This window comes from Apteryx mantelli, chromosome Z, assembly GCF_036417845.1.
Source record: "Apteryx mantelli isolate bAptMan1 chromosome Z, bAptMan1.hap1, whole genome shotgun sequence".
Classification (NCBI taxonomy): Eukaryota; Metazoa; Chordata; class Aves; order Apterygiformes; family Apterygidae; genus Apteryx; species Apteryx mantelli.
The window spans coordinates 18,649,953-18,665,019 of record NC_090020.1 but is presented as its reverse complement, the minus strand read 5'-3'; the positions used below and the strand labels follow the sequence as shown (position 1 = coordinate 18,665,019).

Sequence of the window (15,067 nt, the reverse complement as noted above, 5' to 3'; positions counted from 1 at the left end):
TCAAGAAAGAAAAAACTTATTTTGCAGATTATTAGAGAGCTAGTGCTCCCTAATCCAAGGCAGTGCCTGAGTGTACTGTGGGAGGAGGCCCAAGAGACCTGCCAGGACTATTCCAATCTGATTGACTGATCAGCACAAGATACTGAGTGTGGCTGGCAGCTCAGGACCTGGCCATTCAATAGTCACAAAGCTGCTGCAAAGGCTGTCAGTCCAAACTATTTAATTTGTGAGCCAGAAATTCCCAGCGTAACACAGCTAGCTGCAAGAAGCCCTCTACCACTTCTGGCCCTCTGATGATGCCTCTTCACAAGCAGCTTGGATGCAGACTCATAATTAGATATGCTGAGGACTGTTATCAAGATAAGCCTGTGGAGAAGACACAAGACAAAACCATTCTGTCCTACAATTTGGAGACATGCTGCAGCCTCCGTTCCATTACTAAACCCTGCATCCTAAGGTGTCTGATCTCATTCCTTCAGAGTCTGCTTTTCAAGAGGAGGTTTTGGAGGATAATATTGGATAGCTATAGTATCACCTTCAGTGATACTACCAGTAATTAAGGGAGATGGGGAGATGGGGATGACTTTGGGGACAAACCTTAGTGCATAGGTTGTACTGGGGCCCTTCATAGATTATATTTGGAAAAAGGGGCTAGAGGGAAATAGGCTGGATTGTGCCATGTGTAGTTGGGGAGAACTAGGGGAGAGCTAAAACACTGTGGTATCACAGAATCACAGAATGGTTGAGGTTGGAAGAGATCTCTGGAAACCATCCAGTCAAAACCCCCTGCTCAAGCAGGGTCACCTAGAGCACCTTGCACAGGATCGCATCCAGGCGGGTTTTGAATATCTCCAGAGAAGGAGACTCCACAACCTCTCTGGGCAACCTGTTCCAGTGCTCTGTCACCCTCACAGTGAAGAAGTTTTTCCTCATGTTCAGATGGATCTTCCTGTGTTTCAGGTTGTGCCCGTTGCCTCTTGTGCTGTTGCTGGGCACCACTGAAAAGAGTCTGGCCCCATCCTCTTGACACCCTCCCTTCAGATATTTGTGTACATTGATAAGATCCCCTCTCAGCCTTCTCTTCTCCAGGCTGAACAGGCCCAGCCCTCGCAGCCTTTCCTCATAGGAGACATGCTCCAGTCCTTTCATCATCTTCGTAACCCTTCACTGGACCCTCTCCAGTAGTTCCATGTCTCTCTTGTACTGGGGAGCCCAGAACTGGACACAGTACTCCAGATGCAGCCTCCCCAGGGCTGAGTAGAGGGGAAGGATCACCTCCCTCGACCTGCTGGCAACACTCTTCCTAATGCAGCCCAAGATACCATTGGCCTTCTTGGCCACAATGTTCTTGGTATGTTCTAATTTCACAATGAACAGCACTTTCACTAATCTTTTGGGTCCCATTCTGTCCTGTAGCTATAACCATGGAAACCATAGCACTGTGAACTGGGTACCACTCCCATGGCCCCTGCTGAGATCACATCTAGGAAAACAGCTTGACAGAAGCATTGATGAAAGCTGTCTGCAACGAAACAAGGATGAATGGAGGGAAATTTCTTCATGTCCTTAGAATGAGAAAGTGCCATAATGGTAGGGGAATGGCACATTTCTTCACGTCACAAAGTCTGATTGATTCCTATCAACACAGTGTCATGAACAAGGGCTCCAGAGTGATCTCTTACCTTGCAGAAAGGACAAGAATGCTCAAAAGGTCTAGAGGGCTGATTAAAGTAGATGTTCCTGAATTTTTTCATTCTTTTTCTTGCATTGATTGTCTCTACCTTAATGAGGTACCCTGAGCTCTTCACAGAATTGTGGATGTTGAAGGGGATTAGCTCAAAACTGCACACAAAGACAAATCTCCCCAGATACTGGGGAATTCTCTGGAGCCCAGGTAGGTGATTTTCCCCTGTACATCGCTGCTGCTTTTTGCAGTGGTGAGTGGAACAGGAGGGTACATAAGGGCAAAGTTGGAAAACCTGCAGGTGTACTCCCTAGGATGGTTCCATGTTTCTGCTTACTACTTGTTTCCCTTCAGAAAATGGTAACATTTCAGGTAAGTACAACTTTTGCATTACTTGTTCAGTGTAACCACTGAGCCTCTTGAACAAGACACCTTCACATTTGGCCAAACTGTTATCTACGTGTCGTCTGCAAGAACGCCTGTCTGTCCATAATGCAAGAGAGAAGCCACATTTATGCTTCAGTATTACGGTTTGGTGCATCTATCACACACCACACTTTGACAACTGTGCCTAACGCAAAAGAGGAGATCCCTGTGCCGTGCGCCGTCCCCGCGCCCGTTACACTACACGACCTTTCCACACAACGGCCCCCTCGCCCTCTCCCCGCCGCCCGCCCACAACGCCCCGCACCGCGCACGCGCGGCAACGGCCACCGCCCCCTCCCCCTTCGCCGGCGGCGCAGGCGCCCTCAGCCTCACGCGCGGGCCGCCAGCGGGGCGCCCTCTGATGACGCCACCGCACCTGGCGTCCAAAACCACCACGGCGCCGGCGCCGGCGCCGCGGGCGCGTGCGCATGCGCGCTAGGTGAGGAACCCCGTCCCTTTCTCTGGCCCTTCTCCCAGGCCGCCGGGGGCCGGGCCGACCGCCGGCCTCCCTCCCCGCCCCGCCGCTTGCCGTTAACTGACAGCGCCGCCCCCTCCCCCGCCGCCGCCGCCGCGCTGCCAGGCGAGGAGGGGGCGCGGGCCGCCGCCGCGGGGGACGGTGCCGGCCGCCCGGCTCCCCGCCGCCACCCCTCCGCCACCCCTCCACGGGGCGGGGGGAGGAGGGAGGCCCCGCCACGGCGGCGGGCCGCTGGCTGCCGCCGGCTGCCGCCGCCCCTCCCCGCCGCCGGGGCCAGCGCCGGGGCCGGCGCGGGGCAGCGCGGCGCTGATCGGTGTCTCCGTGCGCAGGTGAGGCCCATGTCGGTGCGCCCGCCGGGCGAGGGCGAGTGCGGCCGTGCCTAGCCGATGCTGCGGAGCCGGCCCGCGGCTCGCAGCCCCCCTGGCGCCGGAGGGGCCCCGTGCGTGCGCCGCGGCGGCGGCGGCGGCGGCGGAGACATGGAGGCGGCGCAGCCCGCGGGCGCCGCCGCGCACCCGCCGCCCCTCGCCCCGGCCCCGGCCAGCTGCCCGCCGCGCAGGGCGGAGGAGCGAGGCGGTGCGGGAGGCGCGAGCCCCTGGGAGCAGAGCCTGAGCCCCGAGCTGCAGCAGGGCTACCGCATCCTCCGCGAGTTTCTGCTGGAGAAGCACCGGCCTCTGACAGCACCTTTCCTGAAGCCGCTCGCAGATCAGGCATCCGTCGGGGACGAAGCAGGAGCTGGCTCCCTGTCAGGTCGCAGCAGCAGTCACTCCTTTCAGCGCTCACCCGCTGGAATGTGGCTGCTGAAGATGGAAGAGAAATTTTCCAGCGGGCAGTACGCAGGGATAACGGATTTCGTGGCTGACTTCCGGCTGATGCTGGAGACATGTTACCGGCTGCACGGTGTGGATCACTGGCTCTCCAAACAGGCCCAGAAACTGGAGATGATGCTGGAACAGAAGCTGGCACTGCTGTCCCGGTAGGTGTAGCAAACTCTGCGCTTGCTCTGGCAGGTGCCTTTTACATAAAGGGAAGAAGGAAGGTATATTTATTTGTGCAGTTTTAGAGTGTTTGTTTGCTTCTTCTGAGAATCATTCAAATCTTATTTTTAACTTAAAATTTTTTGGAGGTGCCAAGGAGGTAATGAAAACATCAAAATGCAAAATAGTGCTCAGTGTTTCCTTGCTAAGGATTTTATTTCTGATAGAATCACAGACTTCTTAAGGTTGACAGGGATCTCTGGAGCAGGGATCTCTGGAGATCATCTCGTCCAACACCACTCCCCAGGCAGGGTCATCTACAGCAGGTTGTCCAAGACCATATCCAGTCAGGTTTTGAGTAGGATGGAGACTCCACAGCCTCACTGGGCAGCCTGTTCCAGTGTTCAACCACTCTCACAGTGAAGAATGCTTTTTTTATATTCAAACAGAATTTCCTGTGTTTTCATTTGTGCCAATTGCCTTTAATCCTGTCACTGGTCATGACTGGGAAGAGTCCGGCTTTGTCTTCTTTACACCCTCCCCTCAGATATTTATGCACATTGATCAGATCCCCCTTGAGCCTTCTCTTTTCCAGGCTAAGCAGTCCCAGCTCTTGCAGCCTCCCCTCCTATGAGAGATGCTCCAGTGCTTTGATCATCTTCATGGCCCTTTGCTGGTCTCACTGCTGTAGATTTGTATCTCTCTTGTACTAAGGAGCCCAGAATTGGATGCAGGAAAAAAAAAGCCTTTTATGAACGTGTAGCAGGACTTTTTTGGAAAAGTTGTCAGATGTAGCTCTTGTGATTTTATGCAGGCAGAAGCAAGTGAAACTGCCTAACTTCTGTGGACTGCCTCTTTAAAGGCTAAAACAGCCTTCTCTGTTAGAAGCAGATGACACATTTTACATGATTGGTCTGCACAAATTTTTTACCGTTGGTAATATAAGAATAAAACATTCAGGTGAAAGTACCTGTTTTGACACTGCTATTTAGTGTCAGAATAGTTTTTGATAATGATAAAATGGAAGATGAGCACTGGCACGTGCTTGTTGTACTTTTAAATGGCAAAATGGAAACTGTGATATATTTAAACATAAGTCCCTGGCAAGAACTACCTTTTCAGCCAAAACAGCTGGAGCATGAAAAATTTCAGATTATATAGTAGAAGGCCCCATTTAAGTCACAACTGCAATACACATTTTCTCCTGTGTTTGGCATGTGCATGGTTCAGTTGTATTCATAAACCATGGAAGCTTTTTACAGTGAAAGGTCCACCAGTCTTCTGTATGACTTACTATCTTGCATATAAAAAAAGTAATTTTGGGGGGGGGGGGTTAAGGAGAAGAACAAGGAGGTATGAAGAAATATCTGAAGCTGTATGTGTCCATCAACCTCAAACTTGCTAGTGATGCAGAGTGGTATTGCTGGCTATAAGAAGAACCTTGCTTGTGTAGAGGGAATGCTTGAGGAGAGTGTTGCAGAACTTAGCTGAATAAGCCACTGTGAACTTGTTCTGCATAAAAGCAGCTTTGGGTCAGGCTGGAAGTAGAGGAGTAGAAGCTGAACCCAAAGGGGAATGAATATTGCTAGCTTTCTTGAGTAAAATTTGTTCTTAAAAAGGATAGAGAATTCCTGGCTCAAAAGAATTGCTGCTGACAAATGAATAGCTAACCAAATATATCTTGGAAGATTAATCCCGAGTTCATTTCTGTATGTTGTCTCCTACCAACTATATATATAATCTTTCCCAGTCAGAAAACTACTTCTTGGAAGAGTATGTTACAGCATTATAAAAGTTGAATGATTTTCTGTGCAAGGACTGATTATGCTTTGAATTTGCATCCCAGCATTCTGCTTAAAAGCTGTCTGTATAGGGATATTTCATCAAACTACTTAATTTGCTGTGACTGCAACATCTCAACAGTATTAAACTGAAGGGTATTCACCTCTTTGTTGTGGCATGCTGCATCATTTTTCTTGTTAACTGTTGTTTTCACAGTGCTTGGTATGTGTTGGAATAACAGTTCAGTATTTCAGACAGCTAGTGCACGGTGAAGTAATCTGCTTAGTTTTGCTTTGTTGTATTTCTTTTTCCTCACTCTGCATTGAAATGTCTGTTAGAAATGGAAGGAATTCTGCGACAGCAGGTGAGATTCAGTGAAGTAGCTGAAAATGCTGAAGAATAAGGAACACGTGTTGGATTTGGTATGACACAGGGGTGGTCTGAGCCTTTTTATTTGAGACTTTATAGAAAGTGAAGCCAATCTATATATTGTGGTATTAAACATCAATGTTTGTGTTTCCTGAAAAAAAAAAATACAGTTGCTCTTGCTGTTCGTTCACACACAGACAATCTTTGTTCAAATAAACAGGAAATATTAAACAGGCTAGAAATTATTCTACTTCAACATATAATAAATCTCTTATTTTAACATTTAAGAGATTTTTAAAGACTTTTAAAATATTTGTGTATATTAGCTTGGTAGAAGTTTCTAAAAATTTTTAATGAAAAGGACTGTGGAATCTAAAAGTCTCAAAGTTCTTTTACAATTTTGGGGAAGAGAGCAGACATTTTAAGTGTTTAGCACAACTAATTTTATTAGTAAAAATGACATGCAACAACTGCTCCTTGGAATAATCATTCTTGCTTCACTTCAGTGTAGTTGTTAGCTCAATGATCCCCATGAGGTGGCTTCTGGGCAGCAATGTTGCCTTTAAGATTCTCAGGTCTTTCAAACCACAGAAAATTTTCTTAGAATGGAGGTTGCTCTTATGATCCTTGTTTACAAGGGCTATTTCTTTATTACCAAGTGGATTGATGTGGTGAGAACAATGCAAAAAAATTTCCTTCTAAAGACTTGATATCCATGCTATTTGTGTTTTAGGGCAATTTATTTTGGTCCAGCTCTGGTATGTTTGTAGGGACCAAGTGCTTATTAGCAGTTCGAGCCCAGTAAGTGTTTTGCTGGAATGTACCTTTCAGTTCAGTTATGTTCAAAAAGAGTTCTGTTGGTACAGTTGAAGACTGCTCTGAGATGTGAACCAAGGTATGTATGGTAAGTGGGGGCATTCAGGTGGCTTGCTTCAAAGCATACTCCTGATCTGAGGCAAGATACTAATGTAAACTCACCCAGAAGATGAAATGGGTGTAATGTTATCCACGGTACGTTATCTGCATGCTGTTATTGCATGCTATTATTGGACAAGGACAAGCAGACAGTTGTTTTGTGTGAAGGGTTGTCTGTAGATATTCTGTGAGAGTAACATATTGAGGGAGCAGTTTAGTCATGAAAATTGTAGTATATACAAACATATTTCATATTGCTAAAAACAGTGCAAGTTTATAATGGTCTTCTGTTACCTGCAGTAATTGAAAAATAAATATTTGTGATTGTTTGACCAGGAATGATAGAATCTGTAGTCATTTTTTTCATTACTATAACTGCTTTAAGACAGTGGTTTTGAAGTAGTTTGACAAACTAAATGGATCAGTAGTAATCAGTGCTTTTAGAGAGAGAGAAACTGCAACCCAGAGAGAGAGAGAAGAAAGCAAGTTTGTGAATAAGTTATCTCTGTATCATCAAAAATCAAGTACAGTCTTCCAGGGAAAATGTAGTAGCAAGGTTACATCCTTTTATGCATGTTAGGAAGGCTTCAAAGCCATGACCATTGCAAGGAACTGAATCTTTTGCTGCATTAGCCAATGACCATTAGCCAAACTACTGGCCCTTTCAGCTCTTCCTGTGTAAACTACTACAGCTGTGATATGCTTGCCTATTTGTTATTTACTCATAATGTGCAACATAATGGGAGTAGTTACTTTTAGGAAGTTAATGTTCATTTTTAAGTTGTAAAGATGCTAATTTTAAATATTTTTTTTCTTTCTTTTTAAACCAAAGATTGTTGTGATGATTGTATGTGGAACAACTAGTGGCTTTCATGTTGCCATACTTCAGAACTGTCAATGCAGCTGCTGTTTTGCTTGGTAGTAAGCATCAGTAAAATTATGTATTACCTTTTCTAAAACATTCCTAGCAGCTTTAAGGTCTTAAGGTTCTTCCACAGTGGTGTAAGCAAAATTGCTTCATCTTGTGCTGAAGTGGAATAAGAACATTCACCAGACTTAGGCAATGTTTCCCAGTTGAGAGCTGTAACATTTTAATCCAGTGCAACCATTCCAGCAGGTATAACTGCACAACCATGATTAGCTGCATGGTTACGTATATAATAATATTAAGGCTGCGTTTGCACAAAAAGCTATCAAAAGCAAATATAAGCCTGTTAAAATTATTTTATTTCAGCATAATTACTCATGCATAAGTGTTCTTGAACTTTTCATAAAAATCTTTTGCAGTTGAAAATATTTATTTACCAAGATATGTTATTAGTTGAGTATATTAAAATTTTATTTGTCCTGTTGATTCCAAGGCAAAATTGTTTAATAATGTTTTTCAGGTTTTTTTAAATGTAGTTCTTATCTAAACTGTGACATGAACTAAATGTAAGCTTTATACTGCAGTGCAATATCACTTTCCCAAAAAGTGTCTCAGACAAGAAAAATTGTACCTGAGATGTTAAGATTGGATTCCTTAAAACAACAGAACAACTCTTTCTCCTTTACTTTAGGAACCCAAACTTTGTCTTTGTTTTGCAGTTGAGTTGTGTCTTGAAAATACACTGCTCATCAGAAATATTTATCAAGTGTACCTTGCATATCTAGTATATTAGGTATTGGCATTATTCTAAAATAATTTGTCTACCATTGTGTCTTCTTACCCACTATCAAATGAGAATCTAATCACATTTTTAATAAAGCCTCTTTGTGTTTGATAGGGATTGGATTAATCTTGAAACATCTATTAATGGCAGTCTAAAAGTTGGAATTATCAAAAATAGTCTTTCTGCCTTATTTGTAATTCTGGAATTTCTGTTCCATCACAACTAGTTGTATCTCCCAAAATACAGTTGGCCAGAAGTGTTTCCATTAAAAGACTCAATTCACTTTTCTGCTGGTAAGGACTTCTTTTAATCTTTTAGTGTTCTTTCTCTAATTTGCAAGCTTGATTCTATTTATAATATGCAAAAGTTTTTGTGTGCATCCCCATAGGGAAATTGTATTAGGAAGACCAAATCCCTTCTGTTACTGGCATCAATACAAGCATGATCAAATCCAAATATAGCATTATTATACTAAATACACTCTTGAAATTAAATGTTTGGATTCATTTCAAATCCAAATATTGTTTTTTGGATTAAAATGATATATTCAGATCTGAATTTATTTGTTATATTCTTAGACCTTGATTCTGCATTGGAATTTGAGAGGCTTACTGTGTTTCTACGATTTCATTAACTGTCAAATAATTCTGTTTAATCATAAAAGACTGCATGAAGCTTTTGCAGATTTAGAACCAGAAAAATATTCATGATTATCCAAAGAATCTTCTGATTTAACATTTCAGTCTGTAAAAACTGGACAGATTAAAATTTAGTTGTGCTAATACAGATTTTATCAGAGGCGTTGACTTATGAGTCCTGTCAAGGAAAGCATGAAATCTTCAAAGCTTGTTTTCTTTAGAAACTTATATAGGTGAAACCATCTTCTTCAAAGGAGAAGATGCTAGGTTTAATTTACATTATACTTCTAGTATAACCTGAGAACGTGAACACACGTGTTACTGTGTGTTGGCTGATTCTACAGTAATTGTGTAGGTGCATGCTTTTACCTACAGCAAATGAAAGTAATCTTGAAAGTCTTTTGCAAGGTAAACTAATTCAGACTTCAGCTCTCTCTAATACACCCAGAGTTAAGAAGGCAAGCAGAAATCTACCCACTTGCCTGTCTCTTATAAATCATTTGCACTTCTAAAATTGCAATTTCCTGATTCATTTAAGTTGTATCGAAGCACACAGCTACTGAAAAATGTATTCTTGATGAAAATTGATTAGACAGCTTGAAAAAATTCAGTAAGACCAATTTTTTGAACTAGATAAGGGAGTTGTGGTAATTGGGGTCAGGATTTGATTGGGTGGGATTTCCCTTTGGTAGGTGCCAGCCAGCATGTGGGTTGGCTTCAACAGGTCATGAAACCACAACCTAAATAGTTAATTAAAAAATACTATTCATAATGTAGTGTCTAGTGCTTCAAACTTAAAGTCAGAATTAATTGACTATATTCCTGGTTTTTCTTTGTTCATAATCCTTGTACTTAGGTAGCACTGTTTGTCCACTTTGCTTCCTCCCTGACTGTCCCCTTCCCAACCTCCTGTGTGCATCACAGGTGCAAGTTGCACAGTATTTTCCTCTTACTGTTCAGTATGATTATTATTTTGCAAACTGTTGGATGCATTTGATATTTACACTTTTCTGCTATTCAGTACAGTGTCACACGGTGTTGCAATGTTTCTGTAAGATTTGAAGGAATATTATTGCCCCGATTTTACAAATAAGAAGCTGGAGAATGAAGTGGAGGCCGAACTATTTCCTCTTTGAAGTTTCTGGGATGTAGTGACAGCCTTCGTCTTAATAACTGCTCATGTTCCCTACTCCCACCTACTTTCCATCCCCCTCCCTCTGCCACAAAAATGTACTTTTCTGAGTCCTATGGTAGGCTCTTCCTTTTCCTTCTTCAGAAAATAAGGAATCTGCAATTAGATGTTTATGAAAAGTCTGAACTAAGTAATCTGGCAAGAATCACAGGGAATTAATGCAGAAATAGGAATAGATTGCGGATGTCGAAGTGCATCGTTCATCTTTCTTAATTGTGTCCATTCTCTTCCTTCTGCTTAGCTGTCTACCACACAGCTTCCTCAAAACATGAGGCAGAGGTTGTGAAGACAAGTCTCGTTCCTTACCCAGATCAAACTCATTCTGAGAACTTCTGTATTCTTCATATTCCCCTTTTTACCTTCTGATGCATGCATAGCCTTGTCACACCTGAATTTATACGGGGCTTGAAATACTTTGGAATTTAACGATTAATGTTTTTAACAGCTGAGAGGGGGCACCTTTATTTCATAAAACCTTAAAAATTGGACAAATTTGTATGGATTTCTACAGGTGGAGTGAAATGCAAGGAGAAAGAAAAGCGAAAGCTGGTTCAGTCTCAAATACTAGCTTGAGAGCATGAGAGCACTGCATTTTAATTTTACTGCTTTTTTCTCTAGGTAGCCTGTTCCCCAAGAACATGGCTGAAGCTTTCTCATGAAAAAGAGATGACTTTTCAGCATGAAACAGAAACCAGGCATGAACAACTCCAATGTGAAAAGATGGTTTAAGAGTGCTCTAGGATCCTTTCTGGTGCCTTAGCTTGTTAATCAAACTTGCCTTGCAGCAAAGCTATCATTAGATTTAACGTAAGAGAAGATGGGAGTGGGAGGAAGATGGTACTTCAGTTGCTCCAGTTACAGGTGTGGGTTTTGTTTTTTTTTTTTTTAACAGTCTTTAATCATAGGATACTTCATGTGTCTTCCAGTATTTATTCTTTGTAAGCTATGTTTTCAAATATGGCTTTGAAACTACTTAGAAACATCCTGTGAGTTCATCTGGAAGGCACCCTCTTATCTTTTGACTCTTGAAGCTGGAGAAATAAGAACTTGTGGTAGAGTCCTGGGTGGTAAGGTAGCTGGTGTGCTCCTTAGTGTTTCCAGTGTAACAAGTTGACCACATGTGCTCAGGCTACCAAAAAGTCTTTTTTTGTCCAGTGAAAACCCTGTGCTTCCCTAATAATTTTTTATGTGGGGATGGTACTCCATGGTTGCCTTCATGTCTGGAGCAAAGACAACAGAAGAGTGGAATTTGGGGGTTGAGGTTGAGGCCTTTGGTGTGGAAAAACGCCAAAAGAGTTTTGTGGTTTTTGTGATTTAAAAGAACATCAATTAAGTATTTTGATATTCAAATCAAGTGTTTCAGATATCACAAAACAATTCCAAATTAACTCCAAGGTATCATTATAGAACATAATTCATAGGTCCTTTATATGATTGCTTTATGTAGAACACACTTCTATTTAAACATAATGAAAAAACTATGTATCTTAAACTTGTATTTGAGCTCTTTGTTTGAAGATTAGCTAAATAGATAGCATGTTTTTAATTATTATGAGAAGAAGGTGTTGAAGAAAATCTTTCAGATTTATAGAATTTAAATTATCTATATTATATGGTAGTGCTTGCATAAGACTTTGAAATGTAGTATTGTGAGGTGTTTAGTTCACTGGTGAAGAAAGATTGTTTTAGCAGTTCCAGTCACTGGTTATTCATTCTTTCTGCCATACCAAGTTTAGCTGCCCTCTCAGTTGTGCCAAAGGAACTTTTTGTAAATTTTTTTAAGGAGGGTGAAGGTTTGTTTGGGAGGGATTCACCTGGGTTGTTTCAGTGATCTGGGTTTCACAACAGGAGGTGTAACAGGGAGTAGTAGTAGGAGAAGTAGGCCAGGGATCATATATTAAGCTAGCCAACAAAAAACTGTTACATAACTATACCCAGACATGCTGCATGCTACTGCTGGAAGTCTTGGAGTAATGAGTGAATTTTGTTTCTGAGGAAGAGGACGTGCCCTGGGTGAGACATCAGAAGAGAAAATTAAAGACCTGTCCTTGTATCCAGACCATCAACATGCTGATCTAATATTCAAATAATGTCCAAACTGAAGTACAGTGTTTGCTGAAGCAATTGCCACCATTCTACCTCCCCCCTTTTTTTAATGTTTCTAAGCCATATTAGCAACCAGTTAATTTTTTTTAGTAAGGAAGATTATATGTAAAGTGATAAGACACTGCACCTGCTGGCTTACCATGGAGTACGTGTGACTGCCTGTTTTCATTTATCTTTTGGTAACTTGTCTGCACTAGTACCTTCAGTCTTTGTAGTGTTTGTTGTGGTATTTCAGTACATGCTAGCTTTATAATTCTACGCAGATTTTGGGCTGTAGTTCTTGAAACAACAGCACAAGTCAGTTTTCCCCCTTTGAACTTGAACCTACATTTTTCTTCTCTCCAGATTCTTTGTATTTTAAGTGGCCTCTGGCATATGATAGTGCTGATCCTCAGGCTACTGTGTCTACTAGCATTCTTCTGGCAGTCTGCAGATTAATCTGTGATCTAGAATCTTTGTGGTATGGGACTCTGAGTTTTTTCCATATTAGTCTTGATTGTGTATCTTCTAGGGGCAGGGAAAGAGATGTATACACTCATATAGACTCCGTGTTGGGACAGCTATTCACTGTGGACAATTTCCAGCTTTAATATTCCCATGAAAAATTTGATTCACATTGTGTGGCTCTGGAAAATAGAGAGGGTTTTGTTTATTGTCTTTTCTGCCAGTTGTTTTCAAAGTTTGTGTGATAGTGTCACTCTTCTGATACTATGTCTGCTAGAGTAATTCAAAACATGGTATAGTCTGAAATGTAACTTCAAAAGTCTGTGGGTTTGGGGGGGGTTGATTTTTTTTTTCTTTTTTATTTTTTTAACAGACCTAAACTTCTTTCAGACAATTTTTAATCACGCTGTTTAAAACAGTCCCCCTCCCACCCTTATTTTGTCTCAGTATTTTTATGCATTTTCTAAAAATGGTAGTTCCTTACCTCAAGGCTTGTGAAACTATTTTCTTTCCAAATATTTTGGAATTAATAATAATATAATATAGGAAATTCTATCTCCAGTTGATATCTGGCTACTTGAGATAGATATCCACTATTTTTAACTGACATAAAAATGTAACTTATTTCAGTTTACGATTTTTAAGTTTAAAATTTTGTAAAGGAACCTTCAGAGTGATATATTTTTGCAATCCTAATAATGACAGATGAACAATAACTGCTTTCCTATGAGCAAATATGCTTGATCTGTGGTTGGAAGTGTAGGCATTAAACTGCCTTTGGTAAGGGAAACTGTAATTGTGAATTGACTTGATTTTTCCTTCTAGGCATTTGAGAGAGAAAACATCAATAGCTATAACATCTAGAGGATGCTATGGGCTGGAAGATGAGAAAGGAACAGCATGCACTTCAACAAGACGTCGTTCCACAGCTCGCAGTTTAGTAGGCCTGTCAACAGGCATGTTTGAGTCTGTAATGGTTCAGGTTCTGAGGCAGGAGGAGCAGCTGAGAGCAAAAGAAGAAAAAAGGTAATAGGAGAAACTGGAAAGGGTTGGTGTGGTGTGGGGAGTTTGTTTTGTTTGTTTGTTTAATAATCTTGTCTTCCTGATTCTCCAAAGCAGCTTTTTAAGGCTCCTTTAGGTCACTAAACTTTGTGCTGCTCCTTATCCTGAGTTCACTTATGAACCCAGGACTTCAATACAGTGCAGCCACAAAGCAAGAAATTAGTTTTTGGTTTACACCTTATTGAAAAAGAATTCTAAAGCGCTATAAGATTTAAATGATTTAAGGCTGCTGTTATTTAGCGTTATGAAACTTCTAACAGCAACTGAAGGCATCTACAGCCACATTTCCTGTTAGCTCAGTCATGATTTATCATACCTCTGCTTGGACTGTTTTCCATACAACAGTTACATAAAAACAACCAAAATGCATACAGTCTAGCTCTGTGATCCTGTCGGTGCTACTCTCACTAATAGTCAGAGACAAATCATCTCTACCAGTACGGCTTCCGTTACCTCAATGTGTCATTTCACCTTGTTCATTAGGTAACGCATTTAGAAGCTATGTGTAATTAACTATGTGCGACTTCTGTGTTTTTTAAAGTCCATAAATCTGAGGCATATATTTCCAGGCAGCATCTGATGTTGGTTGTGATATGTTTCACTTTGGTTGAGAGAGTGAAGCTCAGAAGCTCAGTAACTTGAGAGACTGTCTGAATGTGGAGGGTGATGGTAAGACTGTTAGCTTTGAAAGTCAAAATACTTCCAGCTTTTTTTCCACACTGTACAGTTTTGGAGTTTTTTTCCATATATAATCAGTTTACTCAGACTTTGCAGGTATTCTTCATTTTCAAATCATTTGAAGCTGTACAGTTTTGGTTGATTTGGGTGCTAGCCAGTACTTTTTCCCTTAGAAACTGTTAAGTCTGTATTCTCTTCCTCTAATTCACCTCATACTTTGCACACTGCAAAAAAGCAAAGGTCACTAGGGTTATTGTTTCTTTAGTAAAATTTACCTGAGCTGTGTTCAAGTCTGTGCTCTTGACCTCTGAACTTGATAACGCAGTTGTGAAAAAGGTTATTTTGGTAGGTTTTTAATTAATCTATAGAGTCCATAGAGTGTATTACCTACTCCAATAAAAAAATTTGCTTTTATATACCTATATTAAGCACTTTTCTACAAAAACATAGTAATTAACAATTATACATGTATCTGATCATACTCAAAAGTTCCAGATTCTCTTTGAAAGAGAGTCCACAGTGGTTGATTCTACAGAATGTTCTACAAGAACAGAAAGGAATCAAAACCAGTTTGCCTCTTTGTGCTCTAAGATTTTGCACTATGTCACTTAATAGGAAGAATTAGAAATGTGGCAGTAGATAGCTGGTCTTAGGTATTGCTTTGACTACA

The 15,067-nt window shown here is 41.4% G+C and overlaps 1 protein-coding gene across 1 annotated transcript in view; it reads left to right on the top strand.

Annotated features, from left to right (window-relative positions):
* Positions 1-2,971: 2,971 nt before the first annotated feature.
* The window catches only part of BRD10 (bromodomain containing 10), a 56,445-nt gene continuing 44,349 nt past the window's right edge, over positions 2,972-15,067 (top strand). Inside the window, exons 1-2 of the mRNA XM_067316024.1 lie at positions 2,972-3,558; positions 13,483-13,683. Coding sequence (XP_067172125.1) covers positions 2,972-3,558; positions 13,483-13,683 — 788 coding nt within the window. The remainder of the gene's footprint in view (positions 3,559-13,482; positions 13,684-15,067) is intronic.